This window comes from Falco biarmicus, chromosome 2 (assembly GCF_023638135.1).
Source record: "Falco biarmicus isolate bFalBia1 chromosome 2, bFalBia1.pri, whole genome shotgun sequence".
In the NCBI taxonomy this organism is placed as follows: Eukaryota; Metazoa; Chordata; class Aves; order Falconiformes; family Falconidae; genus Falco; species Falco biarmicus.
In genome coordinates, this window is record NC_079289.1 from 95875936 (window position 1) to 95892072 (window position 16137).

At 38.2% G+C, this 16137-nt stretch overlaps 1 protein-coding gene across 7 annotated transcripts in view; it reads left to right on the forward strand.

Annotated features, from left to right (window-relative positions):
• ARHGAP6 (Rho GTPase activating protein 6) overlaps positions 1–16137 on the forward strand; it is a 336203-nt gene that overhangs the window by 313520 nt on the left and 6546 nt on the right. For all 7 annotated transcript variants that reach the window (XM_056328242.1, XM_056328245.1, XM_056328243.1 and 4 more), the window contains 4 exons: positions 439–589; positions 1724–1872; positions 5167–5346; positions 10772–10869. In XM_056328242.1, the coding sequence (XP_056184217.1) occupies positions 439–589; positions 1724–1872; positions 5167–5346; positions 10772–10869 (578 nt within the window). The remainder of the gene's footprint in view (positions 1–438; positions 590–1723; positions 1873–5166; positions 5347–10771; positions 10870–16137) is intronic.

Here is a 16137-nt window from a genome sequence, read left to right on the forward strand (position 1 = left end):
TTTTTGTACGAAAACATTAATTTTTGGAAATGCAGTTTTAGTCCTTCTGGTTCTAAAATGTAGGAATAATGCAATAAATGGTATAAGAAAGCCTTTCTTGCAGTTCTCCTTATTCTCCCTGGTTTCTACCTTTGATATCAATCTTACATTTCTGCAAAAATTATATTTACTTGGGCACATTTTTTTCATAAAAGTGCGCCATATATTAGCTGGAAAGAAAGAATTGTATTTTATTACAGTCTGGTACAAACCTTAAGTTATATATCATGGAATAACCAGCAATTAGACATGAATTACAGCTTTGACCTTACCAAGAACCAGTCATGTCCAAGCTGGAAAGTGAAAATGAGTCAATCTACATCTTAAGAGGTTTTCTGTGTTGGGATGTACTAATTGGGACAACAAATGACTGTGGTTTTGTGTCATGATCTTTTTCAGTTACGTGAAGAGTTTGACCGGGGCATAGATGTTGTATTAGATGAAGAGCACAGCATTCATGATGTTGCTGCTTTGTTAAAGGAATTTCTGCGTGACATGCCTGACCCGCTTCTCACCAGAGAACTTTATACACCTTTCATCAACACTCTCTGTGAGCTCTACAGCGTCTTGATGTAGTGATTTTCAAAAGCTTACCTGTTTGAATTCTTTGTTCTCTACTAACCATATTCTTTTTTTCTTTGCATTTAATACTCTACCCTTGATTTCCTCCAAATATTTGTATAGTATAAATTTGCTGAGGTCTTTCCTTGGTTTTCATATTGTGTAATTATAGCCCATAAAACTAAAACAACAAAGATTTAACTTATTATACCTATTTCTGCCTTTGTATATAGGTGATTCGTGTACCTGTTAAATTCTGACCCTGTCATTGGTTCAGCAATAGCCGATGACAGAGTCCCATTTGAATCCTGGTATCTTAGCACCATTAATGCTTTTAATTTTTAGAGCTGTTTACTGACCAAAATTCCTTTCTGGCTTCACAAACCTAGCTTCAAAGGTTCAAATTTTGTTGTAGTTCATGGTCCTCAAAGCCATCGTATTAAGTACTCCCAAATGTGTTGCCTAAGACCTGAGTCACAGATTTTGGGCAAAGTAAAGTTGGACCCTTAAAGCTTAAACTGCTGCCTCATATGTGTTCTTCAGATTCTTTCAAGCCCCCATTTCTGAGATCCTGCCTCTGTCCCGCATTTGTCACTAGCTACCATTGCGTTTCAGATGGTTAAAGTGATGGTGGTTGCAGAATGCCCCTTATATCTCTAGTTGCTTTTCCAGTCTCCCAGTACCTCTGAAAGATGTGAAATTGTAAGAAAACCCATTTAAAACTACTAGAGTGTAAACCTGACTGGAACGCTTCCCCACAGTGCCTGGTATATACCAGCAACTATACCTAAGTGCATGGAGTAAGTAGAAAATTAAGCAGAATTTTTGTGTCCAGTGACAATGATGAAGTGTGCAACATGGATTTTGCTCTTTTATAGGCTGAGAAAACATCCTATGAGCCTGTGAACAAAAAGTTGACCAACTAAGGCAAAAATCCCCTAACAGTATTTGTTACACCTTTGATAATTCCTTAGAGTATTCTCTTTTTCTTTGGACATTATAAGGAAAATGATCCTTAAACAAAGCTATTCTTATGCCTTCCTTTGGGCTGGCAACAGTGTATTTGTTCTGCCTTTAGGTTAGTTGGAGTAATTTTCTTAGAATGTATTTTTTCCCCTCTTAGTATTAGAGCCAGATGAACAGCTAAGCACCTTACAGCTTCTCATTTATCTTCTACCTCCCTGTAACTGCGATACCCTGCACCGGCTGCTGCAGTTCCTCTCCACAGTGGCTGGCCACGCAGAAGACACCACAGACAAAGATGGCCAGGAGGTAAGTCCTAGTCACTTGTGTCCTTTGGCTTTGCTTAATTAATGATCAGAAAAGAGATCTTTAAAGCTGTGAATCAAACACGATGGTGGCATACCCCTGAAAGGTGGGAGACATTTTATATTCTTGCCTCCACATTTGCCATTTAGTTCTTAGGGCTGTGGAAGTTTAATTTTTATATGACTTAATTAGTAAAGCATCCACCACTTCCTTTGGGAGATTCACAGTGTAATTTGCCTTATTAAGAACATCTAATGTTAGCCATCCATCCCCACCCTTGTTTTATCCTATTATATTCTGTGGAAAAAATACTCGCATAGGAAAGTCTCAGGCATTCCAGAGTGTGCTTTTTCATTTTCTTTTCATTCTCTGTTGTTGCTTTCTTATATGACCTTTGGACATAGCAGTACACTTCTGGGTTACCTTAACTTCCGTGTGTGCACTGGGTAGTGAAGAATAAAAAATACAGACGGGAACTCCAACTGTGTCCTTGCAACTGACAGACTTGATCACTAGTTGGAGTCAGGGTCCGTCTTTGCCTGTTTTCCTTCTGGCCTCCTTACTGTTGCATTGGGACCAATTTCAGTGGAGAGGTTGGAGGGCACCCACCCCACAGAGACAAGAACACCCATAGCCATGTGGCTGAACTGTGCTGAGCATTCATTCATGCGTGTGCATCTGCGCCATTCACACTACAGAAGATCTGAAAATCCAGGCTTGCCACATTCAGCCAGGAAAAATGCTTGAACTAGTGGGCTGCTCTGCAAAAGGTGGCAACTCTCAGCCTTGAAAGAGGTAGATACAGTCTGTCACTGCTTGACGAAATCGTACTGGTTTATCTGTGGGAAGGACTTCTCTGTCCTCTGAACTGCAGTGGAGACTACTTCTGAGGTTACTTCTGAGACTCTTCTGAAACTCCTGGAGAATTTCGTCTTCCAGATGGAAAACCATGGTGACTTCTGTCAGATTTGGACACCTTTTGCAGTTGGCTGGTTTTAAAAATTGGCACTTTGAGACTGGCTTTTGCCAAATTTCTGTCTTAAGTCCTAACTTCTGATGTGCTGTATGTGACTTCAAGGCCTATTGCGCTTTTAAATCCACTTTAAATGCTGTTATTTTTGTCCTCAGCAAGGAGTTGATAACAAACTACACCGCTATGATGGAAAACATTTAAAAAGAGCAGCCTGTTAACAATTTTACTGTGCTTAAAAACATGTATAAGCCAGCTAAGGCTGTGGTCCCCCTGGTCCTGCAAAGAGTTCTCTGTTGGTTCTGGAATGTACCCAAGAGGATCTTGTTGCAGGGCTAGAGGATGCTGCTTAAGAGAGTTGGTTTGGTCCAATAGTTGAATTAAAGGCATTTTCATTCTTAACAGTAGATCAGCTCTGCTACAGGTATTTTGGCAAGACAAATTTATGTAAGCTATCTTGGCAGTTTTGTGAGTATCAGGAATATTATGTGCAATTGGATACCTTTATAGATAATACAGTATTCTGCTCACAATTATTTAAGCTATTAATGAATCATTAGATGAATAAAGGCATACAGGGCAAGAGAAAGTATTTTATCAGATTGTTTGCTATCACTGGAAGGAAAACAGCCAAGCTTTGGCACGCAGGCCCTCTTCACGATTTCAAAAGTTCTTCTCTCACAAAAGATGAAGATGGATGACTAACATTGTTAAAATTACTTATTCGTTTAATTTCAGTGGATATGTTTAAAGCATTTTTTTAAGGGATGCCCCAAGGCTGCCCTTAAGACTCACTGTTTGTACAAACAGCCCGCACATGCAGATCCAGGCCCAGCCAGAAGCTGCCCCTGGCACACTTGAAGCACCGTGTGCCTGTGCGTCCTTAGTGGCTTAGTACTCTGACAGTGTTTAAAAAGCAGGTCACCTGAAAAACAGCCAGGTGCACGGTGCACAAATAAGGGAGTGTGCCATACTAATAGTCATGCTGGTATGAGTCTCTAAAACAAAGAGCCAACATGTTCGTTATGACTGCCCATGCGCCTACTTAGTGCTGATGTCTTTCCAAGATTTCGCATCAGTCCCACCAATAAAAGGAAAAGCTCTTTTTACTGTCATCTCTATGCTGTCTAGTTCAGCTCTGTAAAAAAAATAAACTGGGTACAGTCAGTGCACAGTTGTAAGTTTGACTAGAGTATTCAGTAAATAACCAGCTTAAAACCCAAAATTATACTACTACTTTGAAAAACTTAATTTGATACCACCCATTTCTTGAAATGCAATGTTTACTGCCTCTTTTTGGTGCTTCTTCCAGTCCTTTTTTAAAATTAATTAGTTCAAATGTAACTGAAACAAATGAAAAATAACTCTTGTGATATTTCTTTATTCTGTAAAAAAACCAAACACCTACAAGAAATACTGGGTCAGCAGCTGAAATTCACTTACAGTCTTATATAGGCAAACTGCTGGCATCTTCTGCATTCCCAGAATAGCAACCAAGTGGAAACACAGAAAGGAAGCACATGACCCCTGTTTTTTGCTCTGTTAAAAGAACAGAAGGGGAAAAAGTAGTCTAATCACAAATATGATAATGAAAATTTTGATTTAATAACCTATATGACATTTTTTCAGGTAATTTCTCTCTAGTCTAGTATGTATTCCTAGCTTTCTACTTTCTCCAAAATTAGGTTACTATTGCTTCTTTAATCACAGAGTTATAAAAGTAAGGAAAAACTAAAAAACCAAACCAAACCAAAAAAAAATCCACCCAACAAGTAAACATTTGACATGTTCTAGGAAGCAAGCAAAAAGACAGGAAAATACAAATAAAAATAATGAGCATGCTCTCTTAATTGTCTGAACTGTTTAAACAGGCAGAAGTGTGTTTTCCCTTCCTGTATCTGTTTCAAATCATGAGTGCTAGTTGAGAAAGCTAACAGTTTTCAGTATTTGGTCCTAAGAGACAGTAATATGTTGAGATGGTGAAGTAGGAGGGAGGTTTCCCCAAGTTCAGAAGTATGCCACTGACAAGCTTCCAGGGAATTAAGAGTAGGCACCACTTCCACCTTCTGTTTCTCCAATCCATTTGAAAATATATCCAAAAAATCCACAGTATTGCAGAGACATCCAAAGAAGGTGTTTCAACTTTTCTGAAAATTCTTAATTTTTTTTATTTGACTAGCACTCGGCTTTGCTTTTGATGAATGAAGCATCTGCCAAATCACAGCAGGGGGGGAGAGAATGTGTGTGTGTGTGTAGATGTGTGTGCATGCATATCTGTATACATTAGACCCTGGGAGGCACCACCTCATTTGCATTCTGTTTTCTAGATTACTGGGAACAAAATGACATCACTTAACCTGGCTACCATCTTTGGCCCTAACTTGTTGCACAAGCAGAAATCTACAGACAAAGAATTCTCAGTTCAGAGCTCAGCTCGAGCTGAAGAGAGTACTGCTATCATAGCTGTCGTACAAAAGATGATTGAAAACTATGAAGCCCTTTTCATGGTAGGTGCATATTTCTTCACATTACTTCTATGCATTTTTAAGTGAAATGAAAAAAATACCTGGTTAGTATTAGTAGACTAGGATGAAATAAACTGTCAAAACTGCATTAGATTAGGGTCAATTATTATTAGTAGAAAAAGTAATCATCTATTGAGGAGAGTGCTTTTCAGTAAGCAACGGTATTAAAAATACGTACTTATATCTTGCCTGGAATGGTTTCTACGTAGAGAAGAGTATCTTCCTTAGAAGGTTTCTGTCTGTGGAAATGCTGAGGTTGGCTATTCAGTTGTATACCAAAGAGTGCACCAGCATTGCTCATTGGTTTTGAAGGCAAGACTGAAAATGACCTTTTAACTATCAGTTTTGGAAGTCAGGGAGCCAATTTTTCTGCAGAGAGTGAGAGATCCTTGGTTAATTTAAGGAACATCCTGTCCTACCAAAGGCATTCTTGTTGGTTGGACGGGGAGGAAGGACAAAGCTTTCTCATTTGTCAGTTGGATGAGAGGAGTAAAACATAAATCTGTGCAGGTCCTGAGCTCCTTTCTGTTCTCTTGCTGAAACAAGGAAGTTCTTCGTAAAAAGGATGATGACCTTGTACTTGGACATGTTGTTTACTTAAGATGCAGCTTAGATAAATCACATTCCTCATGCCTAGCAGTCAGCTGGACAGTTCATTCTGTGGCTTTACCTTTTCCTCTTTTTGTCTATAAAATTGTAGGTCAGATCAATGTGGTTTGTGCCTGAGAATGCCCTGCTCTGGGGTAGCAGAGTCCAGTCAGACCTAGTGGTGGGTACTAGCCTGCCTTCATTTTAATAGGCATACACCTCTAAACAAAATCAGCAGTCTTGAAAAGGCAAAAATAGCTTTGGTTGTTGTGTCTTGAAACTAAGCAGCACTGTATGTTACACTGAGGAGATCGATTCCCAAAGCAGAAGGAACACTGCTCCGGCAAAGTTTCGTGCTGGATACCTTGATGGGAGATGGACAACCCTGGACTGTGGGCATGTGAGACTAATGGCCACATAGTACTGGAAGGGGAAGGTGTCTACCAGATTTCAACAGGGAGAAGAGCATGAGAAAACAGTCACGAGCTCTGCCTATCAGTCTTAGCCTCAAATGAACTTCTTGTGGTTTTCTCGTTGTTTCCCTCACACTGTATTGCCTTTCATTACATCCTTTGCTTTATTTTTATTCTTGTTCCAGTAGACACTCAGCAATCTCTCTCTTTCTTTCTCTTTCTTTCTCTCTCTTGCTCTCTCTCTTTCTCTCTCTTTCTCTCTTTCTCTCTTTCTCTCTCTTTCTTTCTCTCTTTCTCTCTTTTTCTCTCTCTCTTTCTCTTTCTCTCTCTTTCTCTCTCTCTTTTTCTTTCTTTCTCTTTTCTTTTTCTTTTAAATCTTTTCACATTTTGGGGAAACTTTAGGTGCTATTTTTCCTTTCACAGCAGGAAAAGACAGTGACAGAACTGCACTCCTGTGTGAAGGTCTGCTGGCCCAGAGTATGGATGGCACTAGCAAGTTTAAAATAATACTTAAATAAGCATACTTGCAATACTTGAAGTTTTCTTATTGTTTCTCTTTAAGAACATTTTACAGCACAGCCACATCTCGGTACTTAATACTTAGGCACACGTTCTGATTTTCAGTGTGGAAAGAGTGGGGCTAGGTTTAGACTAACCTACATATGGTCTCTTTTAATTGTGATGAATTTGTGCCTTTATCTCTTCAGTGCTTGCATTTTCATCTGAAGGTTAAATGAAGTGTGCAGGGAAAAAAAAGTAGTTTTCTTTTGTTTTCCAAAGTAGCTTTTCAGATTGTGGAGGGAGATTAGAATCAGATTTCAAAATGAGAAGCTAGCTGTGTATAATAGAAAGACAAACCTATCTCAGATGCTCTCCTGAAAGCTGAACTACATTGATGTGAAATTTATAGAAATGTCTAACAGCTGAGCGTCTCTGGGTGCTTTCCCTCTTCCCATTGACATAGTTTAGCAAACAACATGGCAAGTTCTGCCTGTTTCTGGAGTAATATCTAAGCACACACATGATACTTGATTGTGTTAAATTGCTTATTGTTACTATCTTATAAAGCTTCTACCAGGGTTTATTTCATCTTTTTCATGCTTTCAGCAGCAGCACAGAGAGACTCTTTGTATTCTGAAAACAATTAGCCCAGTGCATCATTTCGTAATAGGTGCATTGAAAAGAAAAGATCACATTTGTACATGTAATTGTAATAAAACTCCATTCATTTGAAATCAAGCAGCAGCAATTTGTTTTCCAAACCCATAGCAGTGGGGCCAAACCAGAATTGCTGTTTATACTTGACATTTGTGCTGCTTACAAAAAGGAAAACATCTGGACTGGAGCATTCAGCTACAGCTATAACATACAATGTATTGCTGCTAAGGTGTTTTGGGGTTTTGTGGCTTGGTTTTTTTTTCCCCCTGTTACTTTTGTGTATGGGATGTTATAAAACGCTGATTGGCTTCAGCACTGAAACTGGAACATTTGTGAAATAAAACGTAGGAAACCAAGATTTGTTGTGGCACCCAGACCACAGCCTCGGAATGATTCTGACCTGTTGGTGGATCAGGAAGATTCTGTTTGTCAGAACCACCAAGGATAGTGGGGACTGTTTTTATTAAGCATTTTTCATTCATATCAGTAATACACAAATGTGGATTCCATACAGAAGATGGATTTTAATCTTGCTTCGTTGACATTAATGATGTTAAGGCCTCTCATGTCCAATTCTTAACCATTTCAGTGAGTCTTAGGGATGCATTAAAATGTTTTATGGGAATATATAAAGGAATGTTCTTTGCCAGTCTCTGAACTGTGCCCAGCAGCTGAATGCAGGGAGTCACAACTCGGCTACACTGTGTCATTGACTTGGCATAGAGGATGGAGAACAGCAGTTTAGTCGTGCGTTTTCATCTCTTGGTGTCCAGATCCAGCCCTGCGGCAAAGAAATACTACATAGTATCTGGAAGGTCTTACTTTCACTGTTAGAGGCTACAGTAGCCTCCCTGCTGCAGAGGCAGTGGTGCACTGCCTCTGTGCCACATCAGTAGCAAGGGACAGCACAAAGGAGACGCTTAAAGGGTCCCTCCACCCTTTTGTGTCTCAACAGCTGTGACTATTATGTAGCACCCAGCCCCCAAATCTCAGAATATCTCCTACTTTACTGGAGTCCTGACAACCCCAGAGCCCGCTGATCTGTCCCAGTATGTGCTGAACAGCTGTTACCCCAGCAGTGCGTTGGCTTCCTTCCCTTCTGTCCCTGTATTTCAAGTTCTTAGCCATCTACTCAGCCACAACTTCCAGTTAAACAATTAATAATAGTTATTGCAGCTCTGTAACATCTTCCTGAGGTACCAATATCTCTATAAGTGTAAGTTTATAATTACATGCATGTAATTTCTACACTTGCAAATTCATTAACCGAAGTAAATTGCTGCACAGGAGGAAACCTAAAACCCAGTAGACAGCTAGCAAGGACACCGTCAGTACAAATCTGGTTGAAGGATCATAAATTAATATGCAAGTCCTATAACACAATAGAACTGTTAAGTTTGGGTTTTGCAGATGTTTTCAGTTGGAACTGAACTAACTGTTGGAACTTTTTCAGATTCATTTTTATGGAATGAGAGACTGATATTTTAACTTTTTTTTTTAATAATGGAAAATATATTTATATTTTTTCTGACACAGTCCTCTCAGTAGATTCTTACAAGTTTAGCAACTTCATAAAAAGCTGAACAGTAAGTTATATAAAGGAAGACATGGATTCTGCTTTATCCTCAATCTTTATCTGGAGTTTTTTCTACTCTATAGAAAGGCTGTCTAAACAGAGAAGTTACAGCGCAGCAGACTTCCAAAACTGTATTCCTATAAAAAGAAGATAATTTATTTAAAGACTGTTGTATCAATGCCTTTCGATAAGATATTCTTCCAGCTTTAGAGGCTAAGTACAATTTTTAAAAAAGGAATACATGGTCACACAAGTTTCTCATGTTTTGGATAATTTTGAATTAAATGATGGATATCTTCATTTATTTTCAAATTATTTCCTTTTTTAAAGAAATACGCCTTTTCTGTAACTTGACTCCCTAAATACCTACCAAACCGAGGTGTTCCCCTGAGGAATCTATTAGTAATTCTATTCCTATTCCCCAGGAAATGTCAGGGAGCACAAATGGCCCATGCAGTGTGACCTGAAGGTCAAGAGATTCAGACTCTGACAAATTGCACCCAGAAGCATATTGCACAGTTGATGACCGCTTGCTGCGTTTGCCTTGCCTCCAGTTCTATCCATCATGAGTGAACCTGGGCTGTTAGTTCAGGTTTCTCAGATGATTGCGTCTGTTTCAGTGCTTTGAAGGTTGAGTTGAATGTTCCACTGTGATGTGGATAAACTCACTTAAGGATTTGTAAGACTCACGTAAAGCACAATTGGAAGTACCAGGTTTGCTTGGGCAGGTTTTGGAGTGCGATTCCTGCTACCTGCTCAGGAGATGTTGCTATAGCCTGCAGCAGCTGAAGCTATCAATAGCTTTATATCTCCATATAAAGCGCACTAGAGAGAGGTGGCAAAAAAGAAAGGCCAAACTCCAAAGAAGATGATGCAAATCCTGGTGGAGCCTGTTGCTACTACCTGAAGCCCAGAGAGGCTGGACATCCAACAGGGACCCACCCATACATCTAAGTTATGGACAGATTAACTTTGTAATTACTCAGGTTCTGATTGAGCATAAAACAGGAATTTAAATGCTTCTAGATCTCAGGATTTGGCTACATGGATACCTGAACATTAAATGTTTGTAAGACTTAATTTAGAAAAATGTTGGCCTTTGGCAGCTCTCACTGAAATGAAGCAAATTAAGAACTTTATTGATAGAACAGTAACCATGCAATTTCCATATGAGGACATAAATAAGTCAAATGCCACAGAATATATGAAGAAGTATTCTCCTTCCTGTGTAATTACATTTCACATTTTTTTCTAAAAGAAAAGAAGTACAGTTGCTTGGAATGGAAATCGGTAAACGTCCCCAGACCTGTGAATAGGGACTGTAAGGTGAGGACCTTAAACTGAAGCTTTTGGGATTGCAATACATGAGTGATGCTTCTGTTCTTATCAGAGATAGTACCTAACTGAAATATAAATAATATAATAACTATATATAAATAATACCAATGGGCTGTTCAACAGTGTTCAGCATTTGACATTGTACGAAGTGGTCTTTGGTCCTTTTCAGCCTGTTGTTACATGCAATTTATCTTTTAAGTGGAAGCTTCTGAATATTTATTTTATATACTCTCCATAAATGCACTTGTACTTGGTCTTTTAGATTAAGCATAGTACCAATATCACTGTAAATTAAAGGATATTAATCTCCAACTATTTTTTGTTGTCTTCATAGGTTTCCCCTGACCTACAGAACGAAGTGCTTATTAGCCTGCTAGAGACTGACCCAGATGTTGTGGACTATTTGTTGAGGAGGAAAGCTTCCCAGTCATCGTGAGTAATCTGTTTTTTCATCATCCCTGTTTCTGCTGGGAATTTCTTTCTCCCACTAGAAGCATTCAAAAGGTTCTAGTTATCCACAGCTCTTCTGCACTCTCTACAGTGGCGTAGAAATATCCTCCCTATTACACAGACTCTGCCAAAGAAATTATGACTCTTGTACAGTGTTTTCTAAAGACAAACCTTGTTTCCCTATTCAGAGGAAAGGTTGCGTTCTGCTGCAGAGAACAGAATGACATGTACATAAAAATATCCAGTGCACTGTTACCGGACAGGATGTATTCTAGTAATCTGCTGGTTCGTGTCTTCTTGGGTTTGTTGTAGTCTTCAGTAACAGGAGACGTGTACTACACTATCCTTGAAACACACCCTAGAGTGCCTTAACATCATCACAACTAGATGTTTCACCATTTGTCATTCTTTTCCTATTGTATACACGTAGGACATTGTAAACAAGTCAACTGTTGCAACAGCAGGTTTACGGAGACTCTTTGGATATTATTTAATTGTAAACTCTGTGAAAGATCTGAAGAGAAAAAAAATCACACCAATCACTACTGCGATTATGATACATAACATATTCCAACTTTGTGTATGGTGTATGTATGCCTACACTCATGTGCCTTAACACTATGAGTTTGTACATTTGAATTAACAGGATTCCTGGTTTTCTCATGGGAAATACAGTCATTGCCTTTATTCTAGTGAATCCCAGTATGTCAGACCCCAAAATCACAAAATTTGACAACCTTGCTTTAAGTAATTTCTAAGAGGTTTCCTAGACTCCAAACTCTCTGGGACAGATTGGACTTTGTCTTCCTCTGTGTGTGTAAAGTGCCTAGTGCATTCAGAATATAATTAAAATTGAATTTGTACAGCCAGGTAGCTATGATTTTTTTCTCTCCCTCTGAACATTGTATAGTTGGAGGTAATGTAATAGTGTGCCTGGCTTTAAATGAAGAGGTATAACACATGGGGGAAAAAGCTTTCCTTAATTATAAAAATTAAAAACAAAAATACATGCAGTATATATCGTGTTGTAAAGGATTTTATTAGTTTGTTGACTTAACCACATGAGCACATAACATGCAGTAGCAAATTATCACAGATCATCTAATTTGTGGTAACTGTCTCGGTGTGTTTCCTTAGTGTACCACAGACCTGAAATAATTTCAGTTAGTTTGTGTCTGACTGACAAGTAACCATTTGTATAGTTAGATCACAGTAAATGCAGGATAATTTGAGGTGTGTTAGCTGTCTATTACACTTGTTTCACATTTGCCACGAGCCAAGACCACAATTAGGAGAGACACTGCAAATCATATTGGTAAAGTCTGTAGAGACTTCTTTCTTTAAGCCCTCAATTTGGAATGATCATACTCTTTCTAACTCAAGCTAATAAAAACCTTCATGCTGGATTTCACCATCTATATTATTTAAAGGCTTATATAAAATTATATCTCACATATGGCTACGCATATCAATTGAGCACAAATTTGTTGCAAGTCATTGTGGATGTAACAGATTATTGTTAGATCCTGTTTCCTTTAAGTTAGTTGACCTTTCCTTGAGCTTCCTTAGTTTTTAGCCAGCATGCACACCTACAGGAGAAAATGGATCTTTTGTACAAAGCTGGTCATGACTGACAAAAGGGGTTTTGTAAGAAAACATTATGAAACCAAATAGGAGCACTAGTACCAATTTACTCTATTTTCAGTAACTGGCAGATGAAATATCACTGAGATAGGCAAAAATTCACTGTCATTTTTCTTCTACTCTGCTATCATGTAAGTTATTTAGTCTTAATGTTAATGAGATGTTTTCACTGTGATTGCAACTTCTTTGTTAAGATATTCCAGGGAATTAGAGGGAATATTGCTTAATGTTACTACTAGGAGTGTGATGCTCTTAAGAGATTAATTTATTTCAGAACTTAATCTCCATTTTGAGGCTTGTATTTGTTGGTTATTTTTCCTGTAAGAAATGTGTGGCAGCAGACAACAAGAAGATGTTTGTCTTGATTTGATAAAAATGAGCCTCCAGAATACATCCTTACTACTCTTGGAAATTTCCTGGTCGTGTACTCAAGATCTAAATTTAGATCCATGGAACAGAAAACTTTACATATTCTTGAGACAATCTTTGTCAGAAAAGCTAGTTGGCTGCATAGCGTAGAGTATGGAATCAATGTCGAGACTTTAATGTCATATTAATCACTCTGAAGGTCCTGCTTCTGCAATTGCCCTCACATTTCTGCTTTTGATGTCATTACAAATGCTTTCTTTGCTCTGATCTAACAGAGAAAATGCAGTCTCTTTTCCTCCCCAGAGGACAACAGTTCAGATGATCCTCAACTTTCAGTTCTCTTAAGAGCTGAGCATCATGAATGGTGTTTCAGGGAATTTGTGGGAGTTCTTCATGGTAAAGCACTAATTACCATTGGTGGCAATTTTGAAGTGTGCTTTTGTGGATGACTTCCCAACTTTTTTGTATGTTGGCTTGATGACAATGGAATTTGAGGTTTCCAGCTGTAAGATGAAACATCTTTAACACAAAAATAAAATATGTTTCTTACAATTATTTACTGCTTATCATGTTTAGTGGTCCTTTTAGCGTAAATGAGTTTCAAAGTTGCAAAATTTTCAAATTTCTGTGATGATGGGTTTTAATCCATCCTAACCTGTGGCACAAAGACGAAGCCATACAATAGGCCATACAGTATGCATAAATGCAGTTTTCAAAGCTGCACAGGCTCCTTGAATCACTGAGTCCTCTACCCTGCATGGCAGTAGCAACCACGTCATAGTCCCATAATAATCTGTTTTGTTAGTGGTACCTGCGTTGCTCAGATGTGGGTGGGAATTACTACTGCACATGCTGCCAAACCATCACTGTATGATTTACCTCTTGTAAAACATAATTGTTTTCCCACTCAGAAGCTTTAACGTATAACAGAAAAGGATTTCTGCCAAAACCAGGAAGGGATTTCCTGTTCTGATGACCTTGATACCAGTAGGAAAGTAGGAAGGAATATCCCTGGTAGAAGTCATTATTATTAACATTTTTCCAGTTCACCCATGCAAGTAGACTCTGGTGGATAACATCAGTTCAGAAGTTAATGCCAGTTAAAAAGGAAAGCCCAAGACTCCTTTATAGTGTAGTTGATTTTTGTTTTGGAATCAAAAATAGTATTTTTGAACACATGTGGCAGAAGGAACATAGGTTCCTTCTGCAGTTTCAGTTTGTATGTAACCACTTTTTAAATCTTTTCCTTAATGTAGTTCATAACCGCTAGGAAATGCTTCACTTGCCTTTCCATTTCTCACATTTGATAGTACATAATCTTCTATTACTCTTTGTGGACACTGTAATCTGCCCCTATTCACAGACTGCATCTAGGCTAGTGGGTACTTTGTGCAGTATTTATGTTTGCCTCCTGATTTAGTTTCTACCCAGCATGTGGATAGAGAATTTCACAGCTATGCAGGGAAAGATGAAGTTTGAATTTTAGTGAACATCCATTTGCTTCTGAACTCTAACCATAAGGCAAACAGATGCAAAAGTTTTGTTTTAAGGAATATGTGAGAATTCATTCTTTATTTGGAAAGATGCAGGCCAAATTCTTCTGGAAGTTGTGTTTTATTTTGTTCATGAAGAGCATGGTGAAGCTGCAAATGTATGAGAACAATTTCCAACTTTAAAGCATTCAATCCATTTTGATAGTTTTTTGTAGTAAGATTGGCAGAGTCCACTGGAATTTTCTTTGATTTTTAAAACTATTTTTTCTAAACAAATTTGGAAGTGACATTATATATATAAAATTGTGTGGGCTTACTAGCAGAAACGGTAAATGAGCTTAAACACATGAACATTTGGATCTTTCCAAAGACTTGACAGTTTCCATTCAAGTAAATTTTTATCAGGATCTCTGTCTTGAGAAGAGATAGACTATAACAGATCATTCAAGGTAAGACATGAAATCAGTGTTTCACAAAGCTTGAGTTTATGTTCTCACATTCTTTCATTTCCATTTCTGTTTCCCTTATTCCTTGTGTTACCTTGCCATGGCTAAGTGGTGGTATACCTCTCTCTTTATCCTGTGTAACACAATTAGGTTTTGATCCTGCAAAGATTTACATGCAATAAGCCTTATTGGTGTCACTGCTAAGTATGTCTGTATGCTAGCAGGGTGAGGTTTAGATGACATTCAGTCTGGAAAGCTGGAAAGACCTATTTGATCATAGGATACCTACATATATCCAACATTTCTCCCTTTTTCTCTCAGGTATTTCTGGTTCTTCTAAAATTGCCAAGACATTGCTTAAATCTAATCTTAACTCACACTCACTGTACAAGCTTTTTTAGAACCTAGGAGGGCAGAAAGAAAGGAGTAAGGGAGATAAAAAGAGAAAAAAAGATTTGTGATAGAATTGTACGTGCTTAAAAGACAAGAAATCTTCAGTGTGTGGCTGTTTCTGATTAGTGTAATTTATACTGGACTCATCTTCAGAGGAGAAGTTGAGATAGGAAGTTACATAATTGGGGCATGATTTACTTTTTTTTTTGTTGTTTGTTTTTTAATAATTCCCCAGCATTACTGTATCAAGCACATTAGGAAGCCTGGGACAGCAGTACTTTGCCAAATGGCAGCTCTGGGGTTTTGAGTTTGCCCCAGTTAATGTTCAGGACCAGTTCAGGGATGGATTTCTTGCTGGGAGTTACCAAGGAGGAAATTTAGTTGATCCATTCCCAAAGCTTTATGATTGCTCTTACATGGGGGGAAAGGAAGGCATATTGAATCAAATAGTAATCATGATGTTGATGTATATATTTTACATTTTGGGACGTGCAATGTGTAAATCAGCCAGGAAGAAAACCCGAACAGCTTGAAAGTGGTGTTTTTTCATTATTTCTGTATTAATATTTAGTGTGCTGTGGCTAGCCTGTCTTACTACTGTGTGTTTTCTTTATTTTCTTTCTTCAGTTTTATTTCATTTGTCTGGAAAGAGGGTTATTGTTCCATAACAAGCAATGTGCTTTGGCTGCTTACTGAGTTCAAGCTCTCTTTGGATTTTACTCTGAGAAGAGCCAACCATTTTCAGTCCACATTTACAAGAATGAGCCACTGTCATATCATAGTCAATTAGGGCAGATATTAACGTGAGGTCACTGTGAGTAGTTTGACTCAAGAGAAGCGAAAGATAAGCATCTAAGAAACAAAGATCAAAGTGCAGAGAAGTGAAGAATGAGTAATAGAAATAT